The sequence below is a fragment of the Jaculus jaculus genome, chromosome 21, assembly GCF_020740685.1.
Source record: "Jaculus jaculus isolate mJacJac1 chromosome 21, mJacJac1.mat.Y.cur, whole genome shotgun sequence".
Classification (NCBI taxonomy): Eukaryota; Metazoa; Chordata; class Mammalia; order Rodentia; family Dipodidae; genus Jaculus; species Jaculus jaculus.
This window is the reverse complement of record NC_059122.1, coordinates 1,344,839-1,367,826: the sequence shown is the minus strand read 5'-3', so window position 1 is coordinate 1,367,826 and position 22,988 is coordinate 1,344,839. Positions and strand designations below refer to the sequence as shown.

The following is a 22,988-nucleotide window of genomic DNA, read 5'->3' as shown; positions in this document are numbered from 1 at the left end:
AGAGAAAACGGGCGTCCAGGGCCTCCAGCCACTGCAAACGAACTCCAGATGCATGCGACCCCTTGTGCAACTGGCTAACGTGGGTCCTGGGGAATCAAACCGGGGTCCTGTGGCTTCGCAGGCAAACGCCTTAGCCATTAAGCCGTTGCTCCAGCCCGAGAGAAGCATTTTCAAGAACCATTTCAACCTAGCTGGAAATGACGGGCATGGTGCCCACGAATCTGTGTGACAGCTGGGTTCGGCCGCTGGGCACCTCCGGGAGGGGGGGTGGGGGCTGAAGTGACAGGAGGAGGGGGAAGGGTCGCCCCTCCCCCGTCCTCCACACCCCACTCCCTCCCCCCTCCCCCCTCCCCCCTCCCCCCACTCCCCCCGCCCCGCCGCGGCCAGGGCCTCCAGGACGCCGTGTCCAGGCAACGGCGGGAGGAAGACGGCGGCTGGAGGACTCGGCCTGGGCACCTGGGCATCTGGGCGAGCGAGAAGAGGCACGGCTCAGGCGGGGGCTATGGACGGTGGCGACGCGAGGGACAAGGAGGAGGAGGAGGAGGAGGAGATCACCGCGGCCACGCTGCGGGTCAAGCCCCGGCCGCTGCCCATCTCCGCCATGTCCACTCTGGGCTACGCCCCGTCCGATCGCCCCGAACCCAAGGAGCTCAGCTACTACAACCGCCAGCGCCGGGTGAGGGGGCGCTCGGCGGTGATGGGGGGTCTCGGTGGTGAGGAGGGGGTCTCAGCGAGGAGGAGGGGTCTCGGCGGTGTGAGGGCTCTCAGTGGTGGGCGGGGTCTTGTTGGTGGGAGGGGTCACAGTGGCGGGCGGGGACTCAGCGGTGGGCGCGATCTGAGCTGTAGGAGGGGGAGGTCTCAGCGGCGGCAGGGGCGATGGGAGAGGTCTCTGCGGGGGGGGGGTCTCGGTGGTGAGGAGGGTTCTTGGTGGTGAGGAGGGGTCTCATCAGTGGGAGGGGTCACAGCTGTGAGGAGGGGTCTCAGCGATAAGGAGAGCTCTCAGCAGTGGGCGGGGTCTCGGTGGTGAGGAGGGGTCTCGGTGGTGAGGAGGGGTCTCTCCGCGGTGGGCGGGGCCCAGGACGCGCCTCCAGGGCGGCATCTCGAGGCGGGTGGGGTCCTCGCCGGGTCCTCACGGCCGGGAGCCCACAGGCCAGTGTGACCGCGGCGGGTGGACGAGGAGCGGCGTGCGCGGGGCTCGCGGTGCGCGGGGGGCTGCGCTGCAGGGGTCCCGGGATCCGCTCCCGCCGCGATCCGCGCCTTGCTCGGGCGGGTGGGCTGTGCCGTGCTGAGCGACTGCGCTCCTGGGCTCAGACCGGGCGAGCGGAGGGGCTGGAAATACAGCTGCCATGCTCATCAGACAGAGAGAAGGAGAGAGAGAAAGAAAGAAAAACAAAGAGAAAGAGAGAAAGAAAAAGAAAGGAAGAGAGAGAGAGAGAAAGAGACAGAAGGAGAGAGAGAGAAAGAAAAAGAAAGGAAGGGAGAGAAAGAAAGAAATAAAAAGAGAGAAAGAAAGAAAAAGAGAGAAAGAAAAAAGAGAGAGAGAGAGAAAGATATAGAAAAAAAGGAAAGAAAGAAAACACAAAAGCCAGGAGGGGAAGGAGGAGGAGGAAGGAGGGAGAGAGAGCAGAGGGGAACCTGGATTCGGGGTGGAGGGTAGATTCTGGCTGGCACCTTGGAGCTGAGCGCCTGAGACCGCCGCTTTGCAGCAGCCCCAGAAGCCGATGAAACCAACACCGAAACGAAAAACACAACAACACAAACCGTCCTGCGGACGCCCGTTCCCTCGTGTCAGCGCTGCTCGTGCATCCGCTGCGAGCCTCTGCTTGGCACTGTCCTCGCTGGAGAGGGACCTTGAGGAGGGCTCGGTCCCCGGCACGCTTGAGTTGCCCAAAGAGGGGTGTGTGGATTAACCGGGTGTCCCCGGAGGAGGAAGGCCAGCCATTCATTCATATGTATAAGGCATCCCTACCAAAGCACGCGGGGGGAGGCAGAGGTGGGAGGATCGCCGTGAGTTCGAGGCCACCCTGGATCGGGCACACCGCCGCATTTAGCGCACATCAAGTGGGGGCCACCGCTGGACCCTTGAGCTCCGGGTAGGGGAAGTGGTCTGGGGACGGTGTGCAGAGAGGAGAGAGAAGGGCAGCGGAGGTGGGGCATGCTGCGAGCCAGCCCAGGCGGGAGGCTGGGACCTCCCTTGGCAGGGCTCTGCAGGACCCATTCCTTGCTCTAGCTGCCCTGGCACCGCGCGGCGCAGAGCCCTCTGTGCTGGTGCCTTCCCCCGCCTGCTCCGGGAGCGCCGCCTGCTCTGAGCAACTCGGAGGGACGCAAAGGGACATTTGCTGTCCGATTTCCTTTGCAGCCCGCTTTGCTGACTCCCTTAGCGGTGACTGTAGGGCTTTGAAACAGGAGTGGCTTAGAGTGAGGGTCCTAACCTCATTGCTACCGTGGGTCTCATTTTCTCTCCTGTGAACTTACATTCACAACGGTTTGGCCACTTGTGTGTGGTCCTGCTATCATTTTAGGACTTGTGAGGCTGAGGCAGGAGGAGTGTGTGAGCCCGAGGCTAGCCTGGGCTAAACAGTGAGACTGTCCCCAAAAGCTAACTATCTAAATAAACTCCTCCTTATAACTACTTTGACTTATAATAAATCCCACATTTTGAATAGGCAATGTTAGCTATGCATGGTAGTGCATGCCTTTAATCCCAGCCCTCGGGAGGCAGAGGTAGGAGGATCGCCGTGAGTTCGAGGCCACGCTGAGACTGCATAGTGAATTCCAATTCAGCCTCAGCTAGAGCAAGACCCTTCCTCAAAAACATGCGATGTGTATATAATAACCAGTTTATTTATGATTCATGCACATTATTGTACAATATAAATATGTAGCCAAAATAAGTCTCCTGTTTTTTAAAAAATATTTTATTAATTTATTTGAGAGACAGAGAGAGAGGCAGAGATAGAGAAAGAGAGAGAGAGAGAATGGGTACACCAGGGCCTCCAGCCACTGCAAACAAACCCTAGATGCATGCCACCTTGTGCATCTGGCTTACATATAAACAGGGACCCTTTGGCTTTGCAGGCAACTGCCTTAACTAGTAAGTCATCTCTCCAGCCCCAAAGTCTCCTGTTTTATTGTGAAAATATAACATTTGTTTGCCTTTTTGATATAATTTATTTTCTGGCTTTTTCTCCCCTAGGCTGTTTGAGCATGGTTCCTATGCTACCATCTTAACTGGAAGTCTCCTTTTTGATATAATGTGATGAAAATACTGAGAACATATTTGGAGGGGTTCTGTTAAATATTACCTTGATACTATGAAGAACTATGAATTTTTGTAAAGTACAAGAGGGGCTAGAGAGATGTCTCAGTGGTTAAGGCACTTGCCGGCAAAGCCTTAGACCCAGGTTCGATTCCCCAGTACCCACATTAAGCCAGATGCACAAGGTGGCCCATGTGTCTGGAGTTGTTTGCAGTGGCTGGAGGCCATGGCACGCCCTCTCTCTCTCCCTCTCTGTATCTCTCTGCTTGCAAATAAATACATAGAATATATATTTTTTAAAGTACCAGAGGTAGAAGGCGGGCTGCAGGGTTGTACAGGAGCTTGCAAACACAGGAGCTCAGAGTCACACATTATCACCAGCCTCAGCCACGTGGGCAGAGTGGAGAGACACCCCAGCTCTCAGGGTCCACTCAGAGATGAGTCTGAGAGGACCAGTTTATTATTTTGTTCTTATTTGAGAGAGACAGACAGACAGACAGATACCAGAGCCAATTACCACTGCAAATGAACTCCAGACACATGTATCACTTTGTGTTGCAGGCAGGTTCATATTACTGGTAGAAATCACCCAACCAAGAGCAGCTTGAGGGGAAAAGAGGTTTATTTTGGCTTATAGGCTCAACGGGAAGTTCCACGATGGCAGGGGAAAACGATGGCATGAGCATGGGGTGGACACCAGCCCTGGCCAACATCAGGTGGACAACAAGAACAGGAGAGTGTGCCAAACACTGGCAAGGGGACACTGGCTATAACACCCATAAGCCCGCCCCCAACAATACACTGCCTCCAGGAGGCATTAATTCCCAAATCTCCATCTGATGGGAACCTAGCATTCAGAACACCTAAGTTTATGGGGGACACCTGAATCAAACCACCACATTCCGCCCCAGGCCCCATAAACTGATAAGCATACATGATGTAAAATGCAATGCATTCATCCAAGTGTAAAAGTCCCCATAAGCCAGGAGTGGTGGTGCGTGCCTTTAATCCCAGGACTCGGGTGGCAGAGGTGGGAGGATCACCGTGAGTTTGAAGCCACCCTGAGATGACACAGTGAATTCCAGGTCAGCCTGGGCTAAAGTGAGAGCCTACCTCGGCAAAAAAAAAAAAAGTCCCTGTAGATTTTATCAATTCCAATGATATTCATACTTCCCATAGTCCAAGATCCTTTTTTTATTTTATTTTTTTATTTGTCAAGGTAGGGTCTCACTGTGGCCCAGGCTGACCTGGAATTCACTATGTAGTCTCAGGGTGGCCTTGAACTCACAGTGATCTCCTACCTCTGCATCCCGAGTGCTGGGATTAAAGGCATGTGCCACCATGCCCGGCTCCAAGATCTTTTAACTGAGCCATAATAACAAAATAATGACCTCAGAAAACCCATAATGGCACAGAATAAACATTCACACTGCAAAAGATGGCACTGGGCATAGCAAAGAAGTACTCAAGCAATACATGACTTAAACAGGGCAAACATCAAACTCTGTAGCTCCAAGTCCAACAGCTCTATCCAGTGACAAGTAAGTCCAACAATTCTAACCAGCAACAAATCTCTGGAGTTTTAATTTTCCCCCTCCAGCTAGGTGACTCACAGTTCTGGAAACCTTCCTCGGGGCCAGCAGCTATCCTCAGCGGCCATCTCGCGGTCCCAGCATCTCCACTGGGTCTCCACTGAAGCCAGGCCACCAGGCTTTGCAAGCACTTTTAACTACTGAGCTATCACGAGTTTATCATTTTGATTTACTTGTCTGATGAACAGGGTCGCCTTCCTGGCCGCAGCTAAGCTCAGGGGCAGAGGGGCACTCTAGGTGTGGTGTGCAGCAGCCCTGTCTCCTGGAAGGGGCTCAGGAGTGGGTCTGGAAGTGTGCTCCCCGAACGTACAGGCTCTGCACAAATGTGGCCCACTCACTGCTCTTCCCTTTGAATATCAATTCTTTATTAACCATAACAAAGTAGACAGTGTATAGTTGGACAACGTCCTGATTACTATGGAGTTATTTGCCTGGCTTCTGGTGAGCCGCTAACCCAAATACTGAAAAGACTGTGTCTACATATAAGGAACTGTTAGGTAACCAGTTAGGTATTAGCAGAAGCCGAGAGGACATTAGGACCGGACTTCTCCCTCATAACAGCTTGTAAAACTAAGGGCTGGAACTGCATGGCTCTGATTTCTGGTCAGAAGAATGAGCCCTGAGTCACACTTCTGGATCTGACAGAAGACATGACATTCTGAACCCCCCAGGAGGTCATCAATTGATAACTACTCTGGGAACCCTAAGCCTTACAAGATTATGCATAACATGGGACTTCCTCATCAAGTTCAAGATCATAGCATTACCCTTCCCACAAGGGTCAAAACGAACAGGCCTGTCAACCGCTTGGACAGCAACAAAGGCTCCCAAAGACTAGGAGGATGTGGGAGTCCAAGGAAAGAGATCCTAGTGACAATTAACTGGGGTAAAGAAAGTATATGCAGGACAAAAATCTACATTATAAAATTGTGTTCACTCATTCATGCCAGTGGGCCTTCATCACCAACATCTCTAATCATGTAAGTACAATTCCATGAAGTTAGCTACCCATGAGTCATAACCATTAGTGCACAGATTTCAATGTTATGTAAAGGAATGGCTCATTAGAGGAACTTTTAAATATCCATTTTAAATCTTGGATTTGTTTAGCTTCCATGTCCAGGTAGGGAGTTCTTGGTGATGATAAAATCTTGTGTTTACGGAAATTTGCTAGTAAGTGATTGCATTTATGTGACTATAGATATGGATTCTCATGAGGCTGCTTTTAAACTATCAAACCTCAACCACCCAACTACAGACTCATCTATTTAACTTGAAAGGTTATAGCTTCAAGAAAAATTTCAGCTTAGCCTGGAGACATTTCTTAGATTGCTCAGACTAATGGGATCTCATGAATGTGGACTTACCCTCACTGCTGTCTGAGGCTGTCATTACTCATTCACAAGCAAGACCTCAGACAAAGCCTCTTGTTTTTCCAGCAGTGTCTCTTTTCTGTACTAGTTTTTGCTTGTTTGTTTTTTGAGGTAAAGTCTCACTCTAGTCGAAGCTGACCTGGAACTCTGTAGCTCCAGGGTGGCTTCCGATCCTCCTACGTCTGCTTCTGAGTGCTGTGGTTAAAGGCGTGCACCACCACACCCAACCCCTGTTATCTTTTTCTCCCTCCCTTTCTCTCTTTCTTTCTTTTTTTGGTTTTTCAAGGTAGGGTCTCATTCTAGCCCAGGCTGACCTGGAATTCACTATGTAGTCTCAAGGTAACCTAAAACTCAGGGCAATCCTCCTACCTCTGTCTCCCGAGTGCTGGGATTAAAGGCGTGCGACACCATTCCCGGCCATCTTTTTTTTTTTTAATTGATTTTGAGAATTAAGAAATGCCTTGGGGCTAGAGGGATGGGTTAGTGGTTAAGATGCTTACCTGCAAAGCCAAAGAATTTCAGTTCGATTCACCAGGGCCGTCATAAACCAGATGCGTAAGGTGGCACATGTGTCTGGAATTTGCTTGCAGTGTGGCTGGTGGCCCTGGCTCACCTATTCTCTTTCTCAAATAAATAAATAAATTTTTAAAAATATTTTTTAAAAAGCAATGCCTGCATTAACTCTGAGCACTAGTGTTTCTTCAGAGCCCTGTTGTCCGGCGGTACATGCTCTCCTTCTCACCTGCGGCTCGTCTGCCCAACCCTTTCTGCACACAGGCTCTCCAGGTCTCGGCAGCCGCCCTTGGTGTGAATCAGGTGTCCCTCATAAACGCACGTGTCCTGAATGCTTGCTGCCCAGCTGGCGGCAGTTTGGGAGGCGGAGTCTTGCTGGAGCAGGCGTGTTGCTGGGGTGCATCTTGAAATTTCTTAGCCCTAGCTTGCCAGTGCCGAGTGAGCTCACCCTCTTGCAGATGGTGATGCCCAGACTCTGCCCATGCCATCTTCCTTGCCATCATGGAGCTTCCCCTTGGGAGAGTAAGCCAAAATAAATATTTGTCTTGCATAGGCTGCATTTGGTCAGGGCATCTCATCCCAGAAAAAAATATATGTATATTTCTATTTATTTGAGAGTGGGAGACAGAGAAAGAAAGTGTGAGTGAGTATGGGAATGCCAGGTCCACCCGCTGCTGCAAACTCCATATTCAACACCACTTTGTGCATCTGGCTTTATGTGGGCATGAGGGAATTAAGTAAACCTGGGCCATTAGGCTTTGAAAGCAAGCGCCTTTAACTACTGAACCATCTCTCCAGCCCTAGCATAAAGCTTTATTAGAACGTAGCCTCACACCTATTCATTTCTTAACATCTGTGGCTGCTACATTATGCTGAATAGTTTTGGTTAGAGACTTAAGTAACTTGGAACACTTAGACACATTACTGTCCGGCATTTTACAAAAAATGTAGGGACTGAATAAAAGACAAGTCAATGCAAAGTGGACTTGGGAGGAATCGTCTCTTTCCAGCATGATTTCAGTAAATTCCACAGATTCAACCACCGAAATCTTTAGTATCCTGTGAAAGAAAATGATGCCAGAAGAAAATGTAGACGTCTGCTCTGCCTCCAATCGCCAGCGGGTGGCGCTCTTGGGAAGGTTACCGCACCTTTAGGAGGGGAACCTTGCTGGAGGAAGTGGGTCTCTGCGGGAAGGCCTTGAGTTTCCAGCCCCACTCACCCCCACTCTCCTTTTCTTGATGGCTGAAGCGACAGCTGACCTCCCGCGGCTGTCACACTGCCTTCCCACTCACCAAAGTAACCTCTGGAACTGTAGGCCAGAATAAACCTTTCCTTCCCTAGGCTGCCTCCTGTCAGATATTTGGTCACAGCAATGAGTCAAGACAGAGCCGCAGATGCCAGCGCGAAATCTTTCGTGTCATAAGAAAATGACACAAGACAAAGAGGAACATCTAAGTAGTCTTAGAGCAACCAGAATAGAAGACGTTTCCGCACCCTGCTGAGCAGCTGGTGCAGGTGGTACCAGTGCCCTCCTCAAGATTAGATCACATGAACTTTTTAAAATTAATTCTTTTTGTTTGTTGTTTTTATTTATTTATTTGAGAGTGACAGAGAGAGTAAGAGGCAGAGAGAGAGGGAGAATGGGCGCGCCAGGGCCTCCAGCCACTGCAAACGAACTCCAGACGCATGCACCCCCTTGTGCATCTGGCTAACGTGGGTCCTGGGGAACGGAGCCTCGAACCAGGGTCCTTAGGCTTCACAGGCAAGCGTTTAATCGCTAAGCCATCTCTTCGGCACATGAACTAGTTTTTATCCAGCTGCAAGATTCAAGTGAATTTTGCGGCCTTATTATTATTATTTTATTCTTTTTTTGAAGTTGAGTCTCACAGTAGCCCAGGCCTACCTGGAATTCACTCTGTAGTCTCAGGCTGCCTTGAGCTTAGGAGCTACCTTACAATGAGGCTCAGGGACCATGGACCGAATCCATGGCAACCATGAGTCACAAGAAATCTTCCCTCCTCTAAGTTGATTTGAGTCAGGCAAATTGTCACAGCGGCAGAAAACTAAATGACACACTAGGTTAACATGGCCTAAGCTGCGAGCTGTCTTAGTCTGCCCCTCTCTCTCCTTTGAGTTGGGGTCTCGTGTGCTCTCTGCTCTCACTCTCACTTGTTGACATCTAGGAAAGCCTCTCTGCTCATCTTGCCATCAGCATGCTTGGATCACAAAAGCCCTGCACAGCCTCTGGGTTTTAATGTGGGATCTGGGAATTAAACGAGGGCCATCATGATTCAGTGACCAGTGCTTTATCCACTGAGCAATCTACCCAGCGCTCGGACTCCCTTTTTTTTTTTTTTTAAATGAAGGTAAGGCTCTTTTACATAAGGGCTGCCCTGTCATGATGTGAGAATTTCCAAGGGGGTTCACTCCTGACGCAATACTCATGGGGTTCAGGATCTCGACCTATGAATTTGGAGATGGGGAACAGACATTGGGATCATAGCCGCGGAGTAGCGATAGCGGGCCTGTGTGCAGCAGAGTTCTCAGAAAAGCTGATTCGGACTTCCGCCTCGCCGTGAGGTGGCTCCTCATGGCAGACGCCTTTGGAGAAGGTCTGTTTGCCTCGTGGTGCTTGGGAAACAAAAGGGGAGAGAGTGAAGGGCCATGGTTCCTTTCAAGGAAACACTACACAAGTCACACATCCTTTTTTAAAAGTGTATTTTTTAGTTTACTTATTGATTAGAGAGAGAGAAAGAGGTAGAAATGGATAATGGGCACACCAGGGCCTCCAGCCACCGCACACGAGCTCCAACCCATGCAACCCTTGGGTGCATCTGGCTTACATGGGTCCAGGGGGAATCGAACTGTGGACCTCAAGCTCCACAGGCAAATGACTTAACTGCTAAACCATTTCCCCAGCACAGTACATACTTTTTGTTGTTGTTGTTTATTTTTTATTTATTTGAGAGCGATAGAGAGAAAGAGGAAGATAGAGAGTGAGAGAGAATGGGCATGCCAAGGCCTCCAGCCAGTGCAAACGAACTCCAGATGCGTGCGCCCCCTTGTGCATCTGGCTAACGTGGGTCCTGGGGAACTGAGCCTCAACCTGGGATCCTTAGGCTTCACAGGCAAGTGCTTTACCGCGAAGTCATCTCTCCAGCCCCACGTCGCCGTTTTTCCCTGGCATCACGGAGCTTCCCTCTCAAGGCTGTAAGCAAAAATAAATCTCTTTTTCTCTGCAAAATGCTCTTGGTTGGGTGATTTCTACAGGAAATGCAAACTGACTGCAACACATGCTCAGCACCACCCCTACACGTGACTGTCTGTGCCCTGCACTGACCCTACACGTGACTGTCACGTGCTCGGCACCAACCCTACACGTGACTGTCACATGCTGTGGTGGTTTGATTCAGGTGTCCTCCACTAACTTAGGTGGTCTGAATGCTAGCTTCCCAGCTGATGGGGATTTGGGAATTAATGTCTCCTTGAAGGAGTGTAATGTTGGGGGTGGGCTTACGGGTGTTATAGCCAGTCAGTTTCCCCTTGCCAGTGTTTGACAAATTCCCCTGTTGCTATTGTTCACCTGATGTTAGGAGGGGGTAATGTCCACCATCGGCCCATGTGGCCATTTTTAAAAATGTGTTTTGTACATTTTTATTCATTTGAGACTGACAGAGAGATAGAAAGAGGCAGATCGGGAGAGAGAATGGGCTCATCAGGGCCTCCAGCCACTGCAAATGAACTCCAGACGCGTGTGCCCCCTTGTGCATCTGGCTAACATGGGTCCTGGGGAATTGGGACTCAAACTGGGATGCTTAGGCTCTACAGGAAAGTGCTTTGCAGCGTGCGAGGAAGTGCAAGGAAGTGCGAGGAAGTGCGAGACCATGCGAGGGAGTGCAACAGCGTGCAAGGGAGTGCGTGCGAGGGCGTGCGAAGAAGTGCGAGGGCATGCGAGGAAGGGCGAAGAAGTGTGAGAGCGTGCGAAGAAGTGCGAGGGATTGCGAGGGCGTGAGAGGAAGTGCAAGGAAGGACAAGGGACTGCGAGGGCGTGGGAAGGAGTGCGAGGGCGTGCGAGGCCGTGCGAGGATGTGCGAGGGCGTGTGAGGGCGTGCGAGGAAGTGCGAGGTAGTGCGAGGATATGCGAGGGCGTGCGAGGGCATGCGAGGAAGTGCGAGAGCATGCGAGGGTGTGTGAGGGTGTGCAAGGAAGTGCGAGGGCGTGCGAGGAAGTGCGAGGGTGTGCAAGGAAGTGCGAGGGCGTGCGAGGAAGTGCGAGGGTGTGCGATGAAGTGCGAGGAAGTGCGAGGAAGTGCGAGGGTGTGCGAGGAAGTGCGAGGAAGTGCGAGGAAGTGCGAAGAAGTGAAAGAGCATGCGAGGGTGTGCGAGTACGTGCGAGGAAGTGCAAGAGCGTGCGAGGGTGTGCGAGGAAGTGCAAGAGTGTGCGAGGAAGTGCGAGGAAGTGCAAGGGCGTGCGAGGAAGTGCGAGGAAGTGCGAGGGTGTGCGAGGAAGTGCGAGGAAGTGCAAGAGCGTGCGAGGGCGTGCGAGGAAGTGCAAGAGTGTGCGAGGAAGTGCGAGGAAGTGCAAGAGCGTGCGAGGAAGTGCGAGGGTGTGCGAGTACGTGCGAGTACGTGCGAGGAAGTGCAAGAGCGTGCGAGGGCGTGCGAGGAAGTGCAAGAGTGTGCGAGGAAGTGCGAGGAAGTGCAAGAGCGTGCGAGGAAGTGCGAGGAAGTGCGAGGGTGTGCGAGGAAGTGCGAGGAAGTGCGAGGAAGTGCAAAGAGCGTGCGAGGGCGTGCGAGGAAGTGCGAGGAAGTGGAAGAGCGTGCGAGGGTGTGCGAGGAAGTGCGAGGGTGTGCGAGGAAGTGCGAGGAAGTGCAAAAGCTGCGAGGGTGTGCGAGGAAGTGCGAGGGTGTGCGAGGAAGTGCGAGGGTGTGCGAGGAAGTGCGAGGGTGTGCGAGGAAGTGCGAGGGTGTGCGAGGAAGTGCGAGGAAGTGCAAGAGCGTGCGAGGCCGTGCGAGGAAGTGCGAGGGTGTGCGAGGAAGTGCTAGGAAGTGCAAGAGCGTGCGAGGGCGTGCGAGGAAGTGCGAGGGTGTGCGTGCGAGGAAGTGCAAGAGCGTGTGAGGGTGTGCGAGGAAGTGCGAGGGTGTGCGAGTACGTGCGAGGAAGTGCAAGAGCGTGTGAGGGTGTGCGAGGAAGTGCGAGGAAGTGCAAGAGCGTGCGAGGGCGTGCGAGGGCGTGCGAGGAAGTGCGAGGGTGTGCGAGGAAGTGCGAGGAAGTGCGAGGAAGTGCAAAGAGCGTGCGAGGGCGTGCGAGGAAGTGCGAGGAAGTGGAAGAGCGTGCGAGGGTGTGCGAGGAAGTGCGAGGGTGTGCGAGGAAGTGCTAGGAAGTGCAAGAGCATGCAAGGGTGTGCGTGGAAGTGCGAGGAAGTGCAAGAGCGTGCGAGGGTGTGCGTGGAAGTGCGAGGAAGTGCAAGAGCGTGCGAGGATGTGCGAGGAAGTGCGAGGAAGTATAAGAGCGTGTAGGGCGTGCAAGGAAGTGCGAGGAAGTGCGAGGAAGTGCGAGGGCATGCGCCTCCACGCCCAGCAAATTGGTTTTTATTAATATCGTTTTGCCTCAAGCCATAAAAGGAAAGAACAGGGCTGGAGAGATGATTTAGCAGTTGAGGACCTTGCCTGAGAAACTTACGGACCCATGTTCAACTCTCTAGATCTCATGTAAGCCAGACGCACACAGGTGGAGCAAGTACAAGGTCACACATGCTCACCAGGTGGCACAAGCATCTGGAGTTTGATTGTAGTGGCTGAGGTCCAGGTGTGCCAATTATCTCTCTCTCCCTCTCTCTCTTACTGTCTCTGAAATAAACAATAAACAATAAAAATAAAAAAGAATGAAATAACAAAAGATTAGTAATGAAATACACGCTGTGGTTCAGGGTGGGTACTTTGCTTGTCAAGGCTGCCTGCTTGCTAATGATGTTTCTTTTTTTTTTCTGTTCTTACTTTTCAATGATAGAAAAAGTCAATATTTTTCCTCTGTAAAGTTTTGAAAATATAATATGCACTTACACAAAACTATGTATGGTTCTGGTGACACGTAGAGAGATTTGCAAATGAATCCTGGAATTGGGAGGCGGATGTGCTGTTAGCTATTGCTTATTACTTTCATAGAATTTTAGAATGGCTCATTAAAATGGAGAAAACAGAGACCTTTTCTTGTAAAACTGTGTATTTCATTGGGTTTCTTTGGCATGGGGGGACATTGGGGGAACAGTGGTTGCATTCTCATTCTCTTCTCGCTCACCTCCCGGTCTTTCTCCCAGCTGAACTCGGCACCTGCTCTCCAGATCCTCCTGGTTGGAAGTACTGGGCAGAAGGAGAGAAGCCCACAGAGCTTTCAGACAACCTGTTTTCGTACTGTGGGTGCTGAACCCTGCTTAGAACAGGCTGTTGACACGATGGGAGCATTGTGGGTTCGTGGAGGGCACCAGCACCTCCACTTCTCATCAGATTCTCCAAAGGTACTTCCTGGCCACAGGAGTCAAACGTCTCCGTTGCACACTGTGGCTGATCTCCTCCAAGCCCACACATGGCACACTGTCAGCCCGATCAGCAGGGCTTCCAGAGACAATAGAAAACTTAGGTTATGACCAGCAACCAGCCCTGCTACCATCAAATCTCTTAAGTTATTAAGCATGTAGGTGTACCATGGTACTGTGGGCCCTCAAGTCACTGTTCTTGCCTTCCTGCAGGCCTCTTGTGGGCCAGGCCAGTAGCTCTGAGACGCAAAAGGAAGGTCTGTATCACGCTGCCTTTTCTTGCAGAAGGGTCAGCGTCGCCTGAGAAGGCGTTGCCACCACCATCCCTGTGTGCTTGGACGTCCTCTGTGATGCTGAAGGGCCCTCATTGCTTCTCCGCAGAAAGCTCTGCTTTTCCTCTGCAGGCTGGCAGCCCACAGCTTCCGCGCCAACAGATTTCTTGCACGATGTGTTCAGATATTGAAATTTCTTTTTATTTTTAAATTTGGTTTGATTTCATAAGCTAATGCCTCATTTTACAGAGTCAAAGTGATTGATGTTTTCTTTGTATCATTTTTTCTCACTGTTTTTAAGTGTAGGAGGTCCCTTATGGGTTTTCCTTCTTGTTTATTTTCCTAGTTCATCCAGAATTTACTCTTGTCTATAATATGATGTGAAGACACAATGAACCACCACTAAATGTGGACAATTTATCAATTCTCCATTGATTCTGGTTTGTTCTTTTTTGTTGTTGTTGTTCATTTTTATTTATTTATTATTTATTCATATTTATTTATTTATTTTCATATATATATATATATATGTATATATATATATATATATATATATGAGAAAATATATATGTTTTTCGAGGTAGGGTCTCACTCTAGTCCAGACTGACCTGGAATTCACTATGTGGCCTTGAACTCATGGCGATCCTCCTACCTCTGCCTCCTGAGTGCTGGGATTAAAGGTGTGCGCCACCATGCCCGGCTTAAAAAATATTTTATTTGTTTATTTATTTGAGAGAGAGGAAGAAGCAGAGAGAATGTGAGAATGGGTGCGCCAGGGCCTCCACCCACTGCAAACAAACTCCAAACGCATGTGCTACCTTGTGTCTCTGGCCTATGTGGATTTTGGAGAATCAAACCTGGGTCCTTAGGCTTCACAGGCAAATTCCTTAACTGCTAAGCCCTTCCCTAGCCCAATGCCTGACACTTTTGCATGTGTACTAGGGATCAAACTCAGGTCCTCATACTTGAGAAACAAGCATCTTACTGACTAAGCTATCCCCCCAGAACACCCCCAGTAGATTTGTAAACAGTCATTTTTTAAAAAAATACTTTATTTTTGTTTTTTCATAGTAGGTTCTTCCTCTAGTCCAAGCTGACCTGGAATTCACTCTGTAGTCTCAGGTTGGCCTGAACTCATGGTGATCCACCTCCCTCGTGCTGGGATTAAAGGCCTGTACCACCATGTCTAGCTAAACAATATGTATATGTTTATATTGTGTATATATGTATGTTCACATATATTCATACGCTTGAATTGCCAAGTGTTACAGCTCCCACATATGATTAAAGAAAATATATTTAAGGTTGGAGAGAGGGTTCAGAAGTTAAGAGCCCTTCCGATGTACACAGGAGGACCTGAAGCTGACGGCTAGTGATGCAGCTCCAGAATGCATTGACAGTCAGGTGTGGTCACGCGCCTCTGTTTGTTTTTTGGTTTTTCGAGGTAGGGTCTCAATCTAGCTCAGGCTGACCTGGAATTCACTATGGAGTCTCAGAGTGGCCTCGAACTCACAGCGATCCTCCTACCTCTGCCTCCCAAGTGCTGGGATTAAAGGCGTGCGCCACCACGCCCAGCTGGTCATGTGCCTCTGTAACTCCAGGCCTGTAGGGAAGCTGAGACTGGAGAATTTCTAGAGCTCATGGGGAAAAAAAGGCAAGCCTCAGGATCAGTAAGAGACTCTGGCTCAAATAAGAATGGGCAGAAGGGCTGGAGAGATGGCTCAGCGGTTAAGACATTTGCTCACAAGCCTAACAACCTGAGTTTGATTCCTCAGCATCCACCTAAAGCCAGATTCACAAGGTGGCACATGCATCTGGAGTTCTTCTCCAGAGACTAGAGGCCCTGGCGCACCAATTCTCTGTCTCACACTGTCAGGTATGGTAGCACAAGCCTTTAATCCCAGCACTTTGGAGGCAGAGGTAGGAGGATCGCCATGAGTTCAAGGCCAGCCCGAGACGACATAGTGAATTCCAGGTCAGCTTGGGCTAGAGTGAGACCCTACCTCAAAAAAACAACAACATAAAAAGAATGGGCAGAAGAGTGATGGAGTGGAATGCCGCAGACAAGTGCCCACTGCCACAGGTGCGCTCCTGGGGTGCCACATGGGCACGTACGTGTGCATGCACCACACACTCACATGCACGCACACACTTGCAAAAAATAGGATATTTTGTCATTCAAGAAAGGAACTGGAAAGTATGCAATTTAACCATTGGCTAGCAGGGTAATAGAAACCTTCTGGTTGGTTATGTTGTCATAACATTCAGTATTGCTAATTTTTCAAAGCAGCCTAAGCTTTTTAGAGACAACTTGAATATAAAAAGATAGAAGTGGAGCTGGAGAGATGGCTTAGCGGTTAAGTGCTTGCCTGTGAAGCCTAAGGACCCCGGTTCGAGGCTCGGTTCCCCAGGACCCACGTTAGCCAGATGCACAAGGGGGTGCACGCATCTGGAGTTCGTTTGCAGTGGCTGGAGACCCTGGCACACCCATTCTCTGTCTCTCTCTCTCTGCCTCTTTCTCTCTCTGTCTGTCACTCTCAAATCAATAAATAAAATAATCAAAAAAAGATAGAAGTGAAGGCATTGCTTTATCAGAGATGGAGTTATCCTGTGGTCTGGGTACTTATGTGCTCCTGTACACGCGTTTTAAAACTAGGGCTCGGGTGGGGAGATGGCTTAGTGGTTATGACATTTGCCTGCAAAGCCAAAGGACCCAGGTTCGATTCCCCAGGACCCACGTAAGCCAGATGCATAAGGGGCACATGCGTCTGGAGTTCATTTGCAGTGGTTGGAGGCCCTTGTGTGGCCATTCGCTCTCTCTCTCTTTCTACCTCTCTCTCCCTCTTTGTTGCTCACAAATTATTTATATATATGTATATATATATTTATATATTTATATATATTATATATATTTAACGCTAGGGCTCCTACATAGTGGTATTAGAAGGTGGGCCATTGAGAAGTGGTTAGGTCTTGAGTCCTCATCAATGTGGCCTGAAAGAACTGTGTGTCCCTTCTCTCATGTGAAGGCACAATTTGACATTTCCACCTATGAAGCAGAAGGCAGCTCTCCTCAACCCTGCCTCCGCCCACAGCTTGGCTGTGCACTTCCTCCCCAGGGAAGTACATTGCTCTCGTGGGTGGACCACCCAGCCTATAGTGTATTTGGATGGCAACTGACGGACTAAGCCAGGGCATTATTCATAGTCTGTGCCAGAGCTCTTGAGGTGGGTCGGCTGTTATGCAAGCCTGAGGAGTCGCTTCTCAAGGAGGGACACCAGAGCTGCTGGCTTCTCTGGCTCCGGGTCACACCCGGGTCTTCTCCATATCGTGCTCCTTCCCAGCACTTCCTCGCATGGCTGAAAACCACAGTCCAGTCTCTACTGGCGCGTGCTGGCTTCCATGCTGAGCCAGCACTACGGCTCCTTACCCTTCACACATACCCATGGCTTTCTCTCTTGCTTCATCTCCAGCAAGGGGTTATTTCCCTCTATGACTGTGTGTTTAAGAGGAGACTAGACTATGACCAGAAATTACACCGCGATGACAGAGAGCATGCCAAAGGCCTTGGACTCCACATTAACAAAGAGGTAAGACAAAGCTGGTGACAGCATCAAAACATGTATGCGTGCGCCCCTGTGTACCCCACGCATGCGTGTGCATGTAAAATATCCACACATGTGCCCCTGTGTATCCATGCATGCGTGTGCATGTAAAATATCCACACATGCGCCCCTGTGTACCCCACACATGCGTGTGCATGTAAAATATCCACACATGCGCCCCTGTGTACCCCACACATGCGTGTGTATGTAAAATATCCACACATGCGCCCCCTGTGTATCCACGCATGCGTGTGCATGGAAAATATCCACACATGCGCCCCTGTGTACCCCACGCATGCGTGTGCATGTAAAATATCCACACATGCACCCCCTGTGTATCCACGCATGCGTGTGCATGTAAAATATCCACACACGCACCCCCTGTGTATCCACGCATGCGTGTGCATGTAAAAATATCCACACACGCGCCCCTGTGTACCCCACGCATGCGTGTGCATGTAAAATATCCACGCATGCGCCCCTGTGTATCCACGCATGTGTGTGCATGTAAAATATCCACACATGCGCTCCTGTGTATCCACGCATGTGTGTGCATGTAAAATATCCACACATGCGCCCCTGTGTATCCACGCATGCGTGTGCATGTAAAATATCCACACATGCGCCCCTGTGTACCCCACGCATGCGTGTGCATGTAAAATATCCACACATGCACCCCCTGTGTATCCACGCATATGTGTGCATGTAAAATATCCACACACGCGCCCCTGTGTATCCACGCATGCGTGTGCATGTAAAAATATCCACACACGCGCCCCTGTGTACCCCACGCATGCGTGTGCATGTAAAATATCCACGCATGCGCCCCTGTGTATCCACGCATGTGTGTGCATGTAAAATATCCACACATGCGCTCCTGTGTATCCACGCATGTGTGTGCATGTAAAATATCCACACATGCGCCCCTGTGTATCCACGCATGCGTGTGCATGTAAAATATCCACACATGCGCCCCTGTGTACCCCACGCATGCGTGTGCATGTAAAATATCCACACATGCACCCCCTGTGTATCCACGCATGTGTGTGCATGTAAAATATCCACACACGCGCCCCTGTGTATCCACGCATGCGTGTGCATGTAAAATATCCACACATGCGCCCCTGTGTACCCCACGCATGCGTGTGCATGTAAAATATCCACACATGCACCCCCTGTGTATCCACGCATGTGTGTGCATGTAAAATATCCACACACGCGCCCCTGTGTATCCACGCATGCGTGTGCATGTAAAAATATCCACACACGCGCCCCTGTGTACCCCACGCATGCGTGTGCATGTAAAATATCCACGCACGCGCCCCTGTGTATCCACGCATGTGTGTGCATGTAAAATATCCACACATGCGCTCCTGTGTATCCACGCATGTGTGTGCATGTAAAATATCCACACATGCGCCCCCTGTGTATCCACGCATGCGTGTGCATGTAAAAATATCCACACATGTGCCCCTGTGTATCCACACATGCGTGTGCATGTAAAATATCCAAACATGCACCCCGTGTATCCACGCATGCGTGTGCATGTAAAATATCCACACATGCAGCCCTGTGTACCCCACACATGCGTGTGCATGTAAAAATATCCACGCACATGCCCCTGTGTACCCCACGCATGCGTGTGTATGTAAAAATATCCATGCACATGCCCCTGTGTATCCCCGTACCCATTTGAGTATATGTATATAAAGATAGGCAGTGTGCATCCCTGTGTATTCCCAGACACCTATGCATGTGTATACAGAAACATGCATGTATGCATCCCTGTGTATCCTATACACACACAGAAAATGCACAGTGCATCCCTGTGCACCTTGTTACACATATGTACATGTTATATATATGCATGCATGCATCATAAATATGTGTTCATGCATATATACACACATGTGTGCATGTATACATACATGTTTACATGTGGGAATATGTGTGCCCATATGCATGTGTGCGTGTATACTTATATGTACATACATGCATATATACATACATCTGCATGTTCAGACACACTTTGCATATTCATGCATGTGTGTATCATGCATGTACATATGTGTGCATGCATCACCGTGTATGTGAACACATTCATATACATGCATGCATACATTTATGCACTTATGTATGGATGCATGCATTTGTATGCGTGGTCATGTGTAGACACATGCCCGCTCTGTGTAGCTTGTATGGGAGTGCAGGCAGGTATGTGTGCTCACATGTGTTTAGTATGTGTATAGATGTGCCTTGTATGTGTTTAGATGCACCTGTGTGTATGCTCATGTAAGCATCACATGTGTGTGCAAACCCATAGTTAACGTTGCATCCAGCTGCTCTGTGCAACTTGACTCCTCAGCCTTCTTTTACTCTGCAAGAAGCTATAGTCACGTCACCATTGTTGTTCCCGCTAGTTTACAATGACATTGTTGCACTCACTTTTATGGTTGATTCTATAGAATTTAACAATTTAAGGGAACAAAACTAGGATGTCTTTAAAGCAGATAAAACACCTCTCTGCTAACGCCACCAGGCCCCGCCGTCACAGCCTTCCTAGGGACCCCAACCTTCCCCGTATGGAGTTGCACAAGCATCTGTCACTCCCACACGCAGGACAGATCCCCGTTTATCCTTGCACTGTTTCTGAAAAGGCAGTGATCGTATCGGCGCCTAGGTGGGCACCGGGCAGAAGCAGCTCATCTGTCGGGCTGAGGGGTCATCAGAGTGCTGTTTCTCTCTCGAGTCCTGGGCGGCCCGTCTTCATCCGGCTCAGACCCTTTTGTTGCCGCTTCTTACCTGACGTGATCTTCACAAAGCTTGATCTGAGGATAGCAGGATTTTTATTTATTTATAATTATATATTTATTTATGAGAGAAAAAGGCAGAGAGAGAGAGAGCTGGGGGGTAGAGAGACAGACAATATGGGGATACCAGGGGTATCTAGCCACTGCAAACAAACTCTAGACACATGTGCCACCTTGTGCATCTGGCTGACATGAGTATTGGGGAATTGAACCTGGGTCCTTAGGATTCGCAGGCAAGTGCCTTAACTGCTAAGCCATGTCCCCAGCCCTGACGGCAGGAGTTTCAAAGGTCAGGCGATGAATAAGTAGAGACTATTACATGATTCTTTACATGGAAATTATAAAGGCTCCTGGCGGGATTTTGATTGAACCACTTGATGTTTTTTTTTTTGTTTTTTTTTGCCTGTGGCTGTCATTAAGAATGCCAGAGCCAGAGATTTGGCTGAGTGGCAGGATGCCCACTGAGCATGCTTGAGGCCATTGGCTCCAGCCCCAGCACTGAAAGGACGCCAGCATACCTTACCTCTCAATACTCTTTATTTGCAAAGAAAAGGAAGTGATCAAGTTACACAGACTTTGAATTTTTTTTTCTGTCATTTTTGTTCATGTCAGCAATGCATTCCTGTTGGCAGTGATGTCACTATTTTCCATGGACAAGAAGGTGGCTTATTTTTATGACTGCCTCCCTTCTACTATGGAGCACGAAGGGGCTAAGACACAAACTCCTGTCCTTCCTTTTAGAGCTGACCTTCAGGGAGAGAGGGGAGGGGAGGGAGGGGGAAAGAGAGAGGACAGAAAAAAATCAACCTAATTCTAGGTAGCGATGGGTGACAGGTACAGAAGAAAACCCCTTACAAGACAGCGAAAAATAGAAAGGTTTTTTTTTTTTTTGTTGTTGTTTCTTTTGTTTTCCCAGGGAGAGGAGAGCTCAGCACAGATGTTTGGTGGTAGCTGGAGATTTAGGTCTGAAGCTCCCTTGGCAGAAGCGCGGTGGGTCAGGGAGCAGAGACAATAGGGCACAGGGGACTGGAAGTGGAGAGAGCACCTCTGGGTGCTGGGGAAGAAAGGCTGACAGAGGTGTGTGTACTCCCAGAGCCCGGGCAGAGAGATGGCCGAGAAGGAATAAAGACTGCGGTCAGGTCGTGACTCGCTTCTCCTCTGAGCCTTGAGGACATGAGAAGGTTCCGAGGGGCTGGGGCCAGCCACACTTGGAGAAGCCCCTCCCTTTCAGTAGAAGCAGCTTGGGTGGAGCAGGGTGCAGGTCCAGGGTGCCCCCCTGGGTGGGACCCAGGCTGATGGAGACTTGGCTGGACTGATGCATGCTGAGGATTCTTAGAGGGGACTTTTCATCTTCCCCAGGAAAAGGAAAGGCCTGTCGGAGTGCTGGCATCCTCTGCCTATGGAAAACGCATCCATCAGCCCGTGGAGCCCTTGAACCGAGGCTGTGGCCGTGTGAACCACGTGCAGGCTGACTTCTACAGGAAGAATGACATCCCCAGCATCAAGGAGCCTGGCTTTGGGCACATTGCTCCAGCCTGAGGTGGCCCCGGGGCCCAGGCCCGTTCCAGAAAGGGAGGCTGCTGGGGGAGCGCGGGGCCCAGCCTGGCTTCCCTTCTCACCTCCTGCTGCAGCGACGCACCTTGACCTCGGGAGGGACCTGGCCCCGCGCCTTTGCCCGCGTTAAACATGTCCAGCGGAGGGATTTTCACCTGCACTTGTTTCCAATGCAATGATGCTGACCCACACATTGTATTCTCCCAAATAAAAGGAAAGCAACCTTGGCAGCCGGCTTGGCTTGATTTACTTGCAAAGGCTCTTAGAGAAGGCCACAACGGCAATGTGCAGGCCCCTCTATACACTCAAGAAAGTCTCTGCCCATAACACAAACAGCCCTTTGGATTTTCTTTCTCCAAATGGAGATATCAAATGGCCTTTTTGCGCAATTGAAGTCTAGACAGGGTTTGTTTTGCTAGATGTCCGAGCCAATGAAAACTGAATTTTCACAGTGGAGAGCCAAAGCCATATAAGATGGGGGGTTCACTCTTACTCCTCAAGGCCTGGCATACGGGGCTGGACTTTGGTGCTTAACAGGCCCCTGGGAAATTCTGCCTGCTGTATCTTCCTGTGTGGTCTTAGGCCAAGTGGTTCCATCTATTTGAGCCTGTGTTGTTTCATCCAAAAGGGAGGATTTCCAAACCCAGACAAGTTTGTGGGGAACCATGTGCTATGTAAATACACAGCACCCAACCCCCAAGGGACTGTAGTGACGACTGTCTTTATAGTTTGTGCTGCAGAGGACGGAAGTCAGGGCTGTGTCCACTGTACTACCAAGCTCCACCACCAGCCTAGGACTGTCATTCTAGACACTTCCCACTTTAGGAAGCTGCTTCCAAAACTAAGCTGGAAATGTTTCTTTGCAAGCCGATTTGATACTCACTCAAGGATGAAGGTATCTGTTATATTTTTAAAAATATATTTATTTGAGAGAAAGGGGAGAGAAAGAGAGAGAGATAGATAGATAGATAGAGAGAAAGAGAGAGAGAGAGAGAGAGAGAGAGAGAAAGGTATACTGTCCTGGACTTAAAAGATGCGTTCTTTAGCCTACCCTTAGCCCCACAGAGCCAACCATACTTTGCTTTTGAATGGCATGATCCAGACATTGGAATCAACGGCCAACTCACCTGGACTCGGCTGCCTCAAGGATTCAAAAACTCTCCTACAATCTTCGATGAGGCTTTACATGAAGATCTCTCAAACTGCCGGGTACGTAACCCAGGACTTACTCTGTTACAATATGTGGATGATCTTTTAATGGGAGCAGTCAGCCAAGAGATATGCCTGGCGGGAACCAGAGACCTCCTACAGACGTTGGGCAATCTGGGATACCGGGCCTCTGCTAAAAAGGCCCAGATCTGCAAGCAGTGGGTGACATACCTAGGATACATCCTCCGGGATGGGCAACGCTGGCTGTCAGATGCCCGGAAAGAGACTGTTCTCCGGATCCCAACACCAACCTCACCCAGGCAAGTTA

General features: G+C 50.0%; 1 protein-coding gene across 2 annotated transcripts; it reads left to right on the top strand.

Annotated features, from left to right (window-relative positions):
* The first annotated feature begins 428 nt into the window (after nt 1-428).
* LOC123456370 (uncharacterized protein C5orf49-like) lies at nt 429-21,738 on the top strand. Of its 2 annotated transcripts, XM_045139341.1 has the most exons (4): nt 429-676; nt 13,055-13,252; nt 17,016-17,132; nt 21,317-21,738. In XM_045139341.1, the coding sequence occupies exons 1-4, from the start codon at nt 503-505 to the stop codon at nt 21,494-21,496; spliced, it is 669 nt and encodes a 222-aa protein (XP_044995276.1). In that variant the 5' UTR covers nt 429-502; the 3' UTR covers nt 21,497-21,738. The 2 variants fall into 2 exon arrangements, with proteins under 2 accessions (XP_044995276.1, XP_044995277.1); XM_045139342.1 differs by lacking the exon at nt 13,055-13,252 and having other exon boundaries at nt 431-676.
* The last annotated feature ends 1,250 nt before the right edge of the window (nt 21,739-22,988 follow it).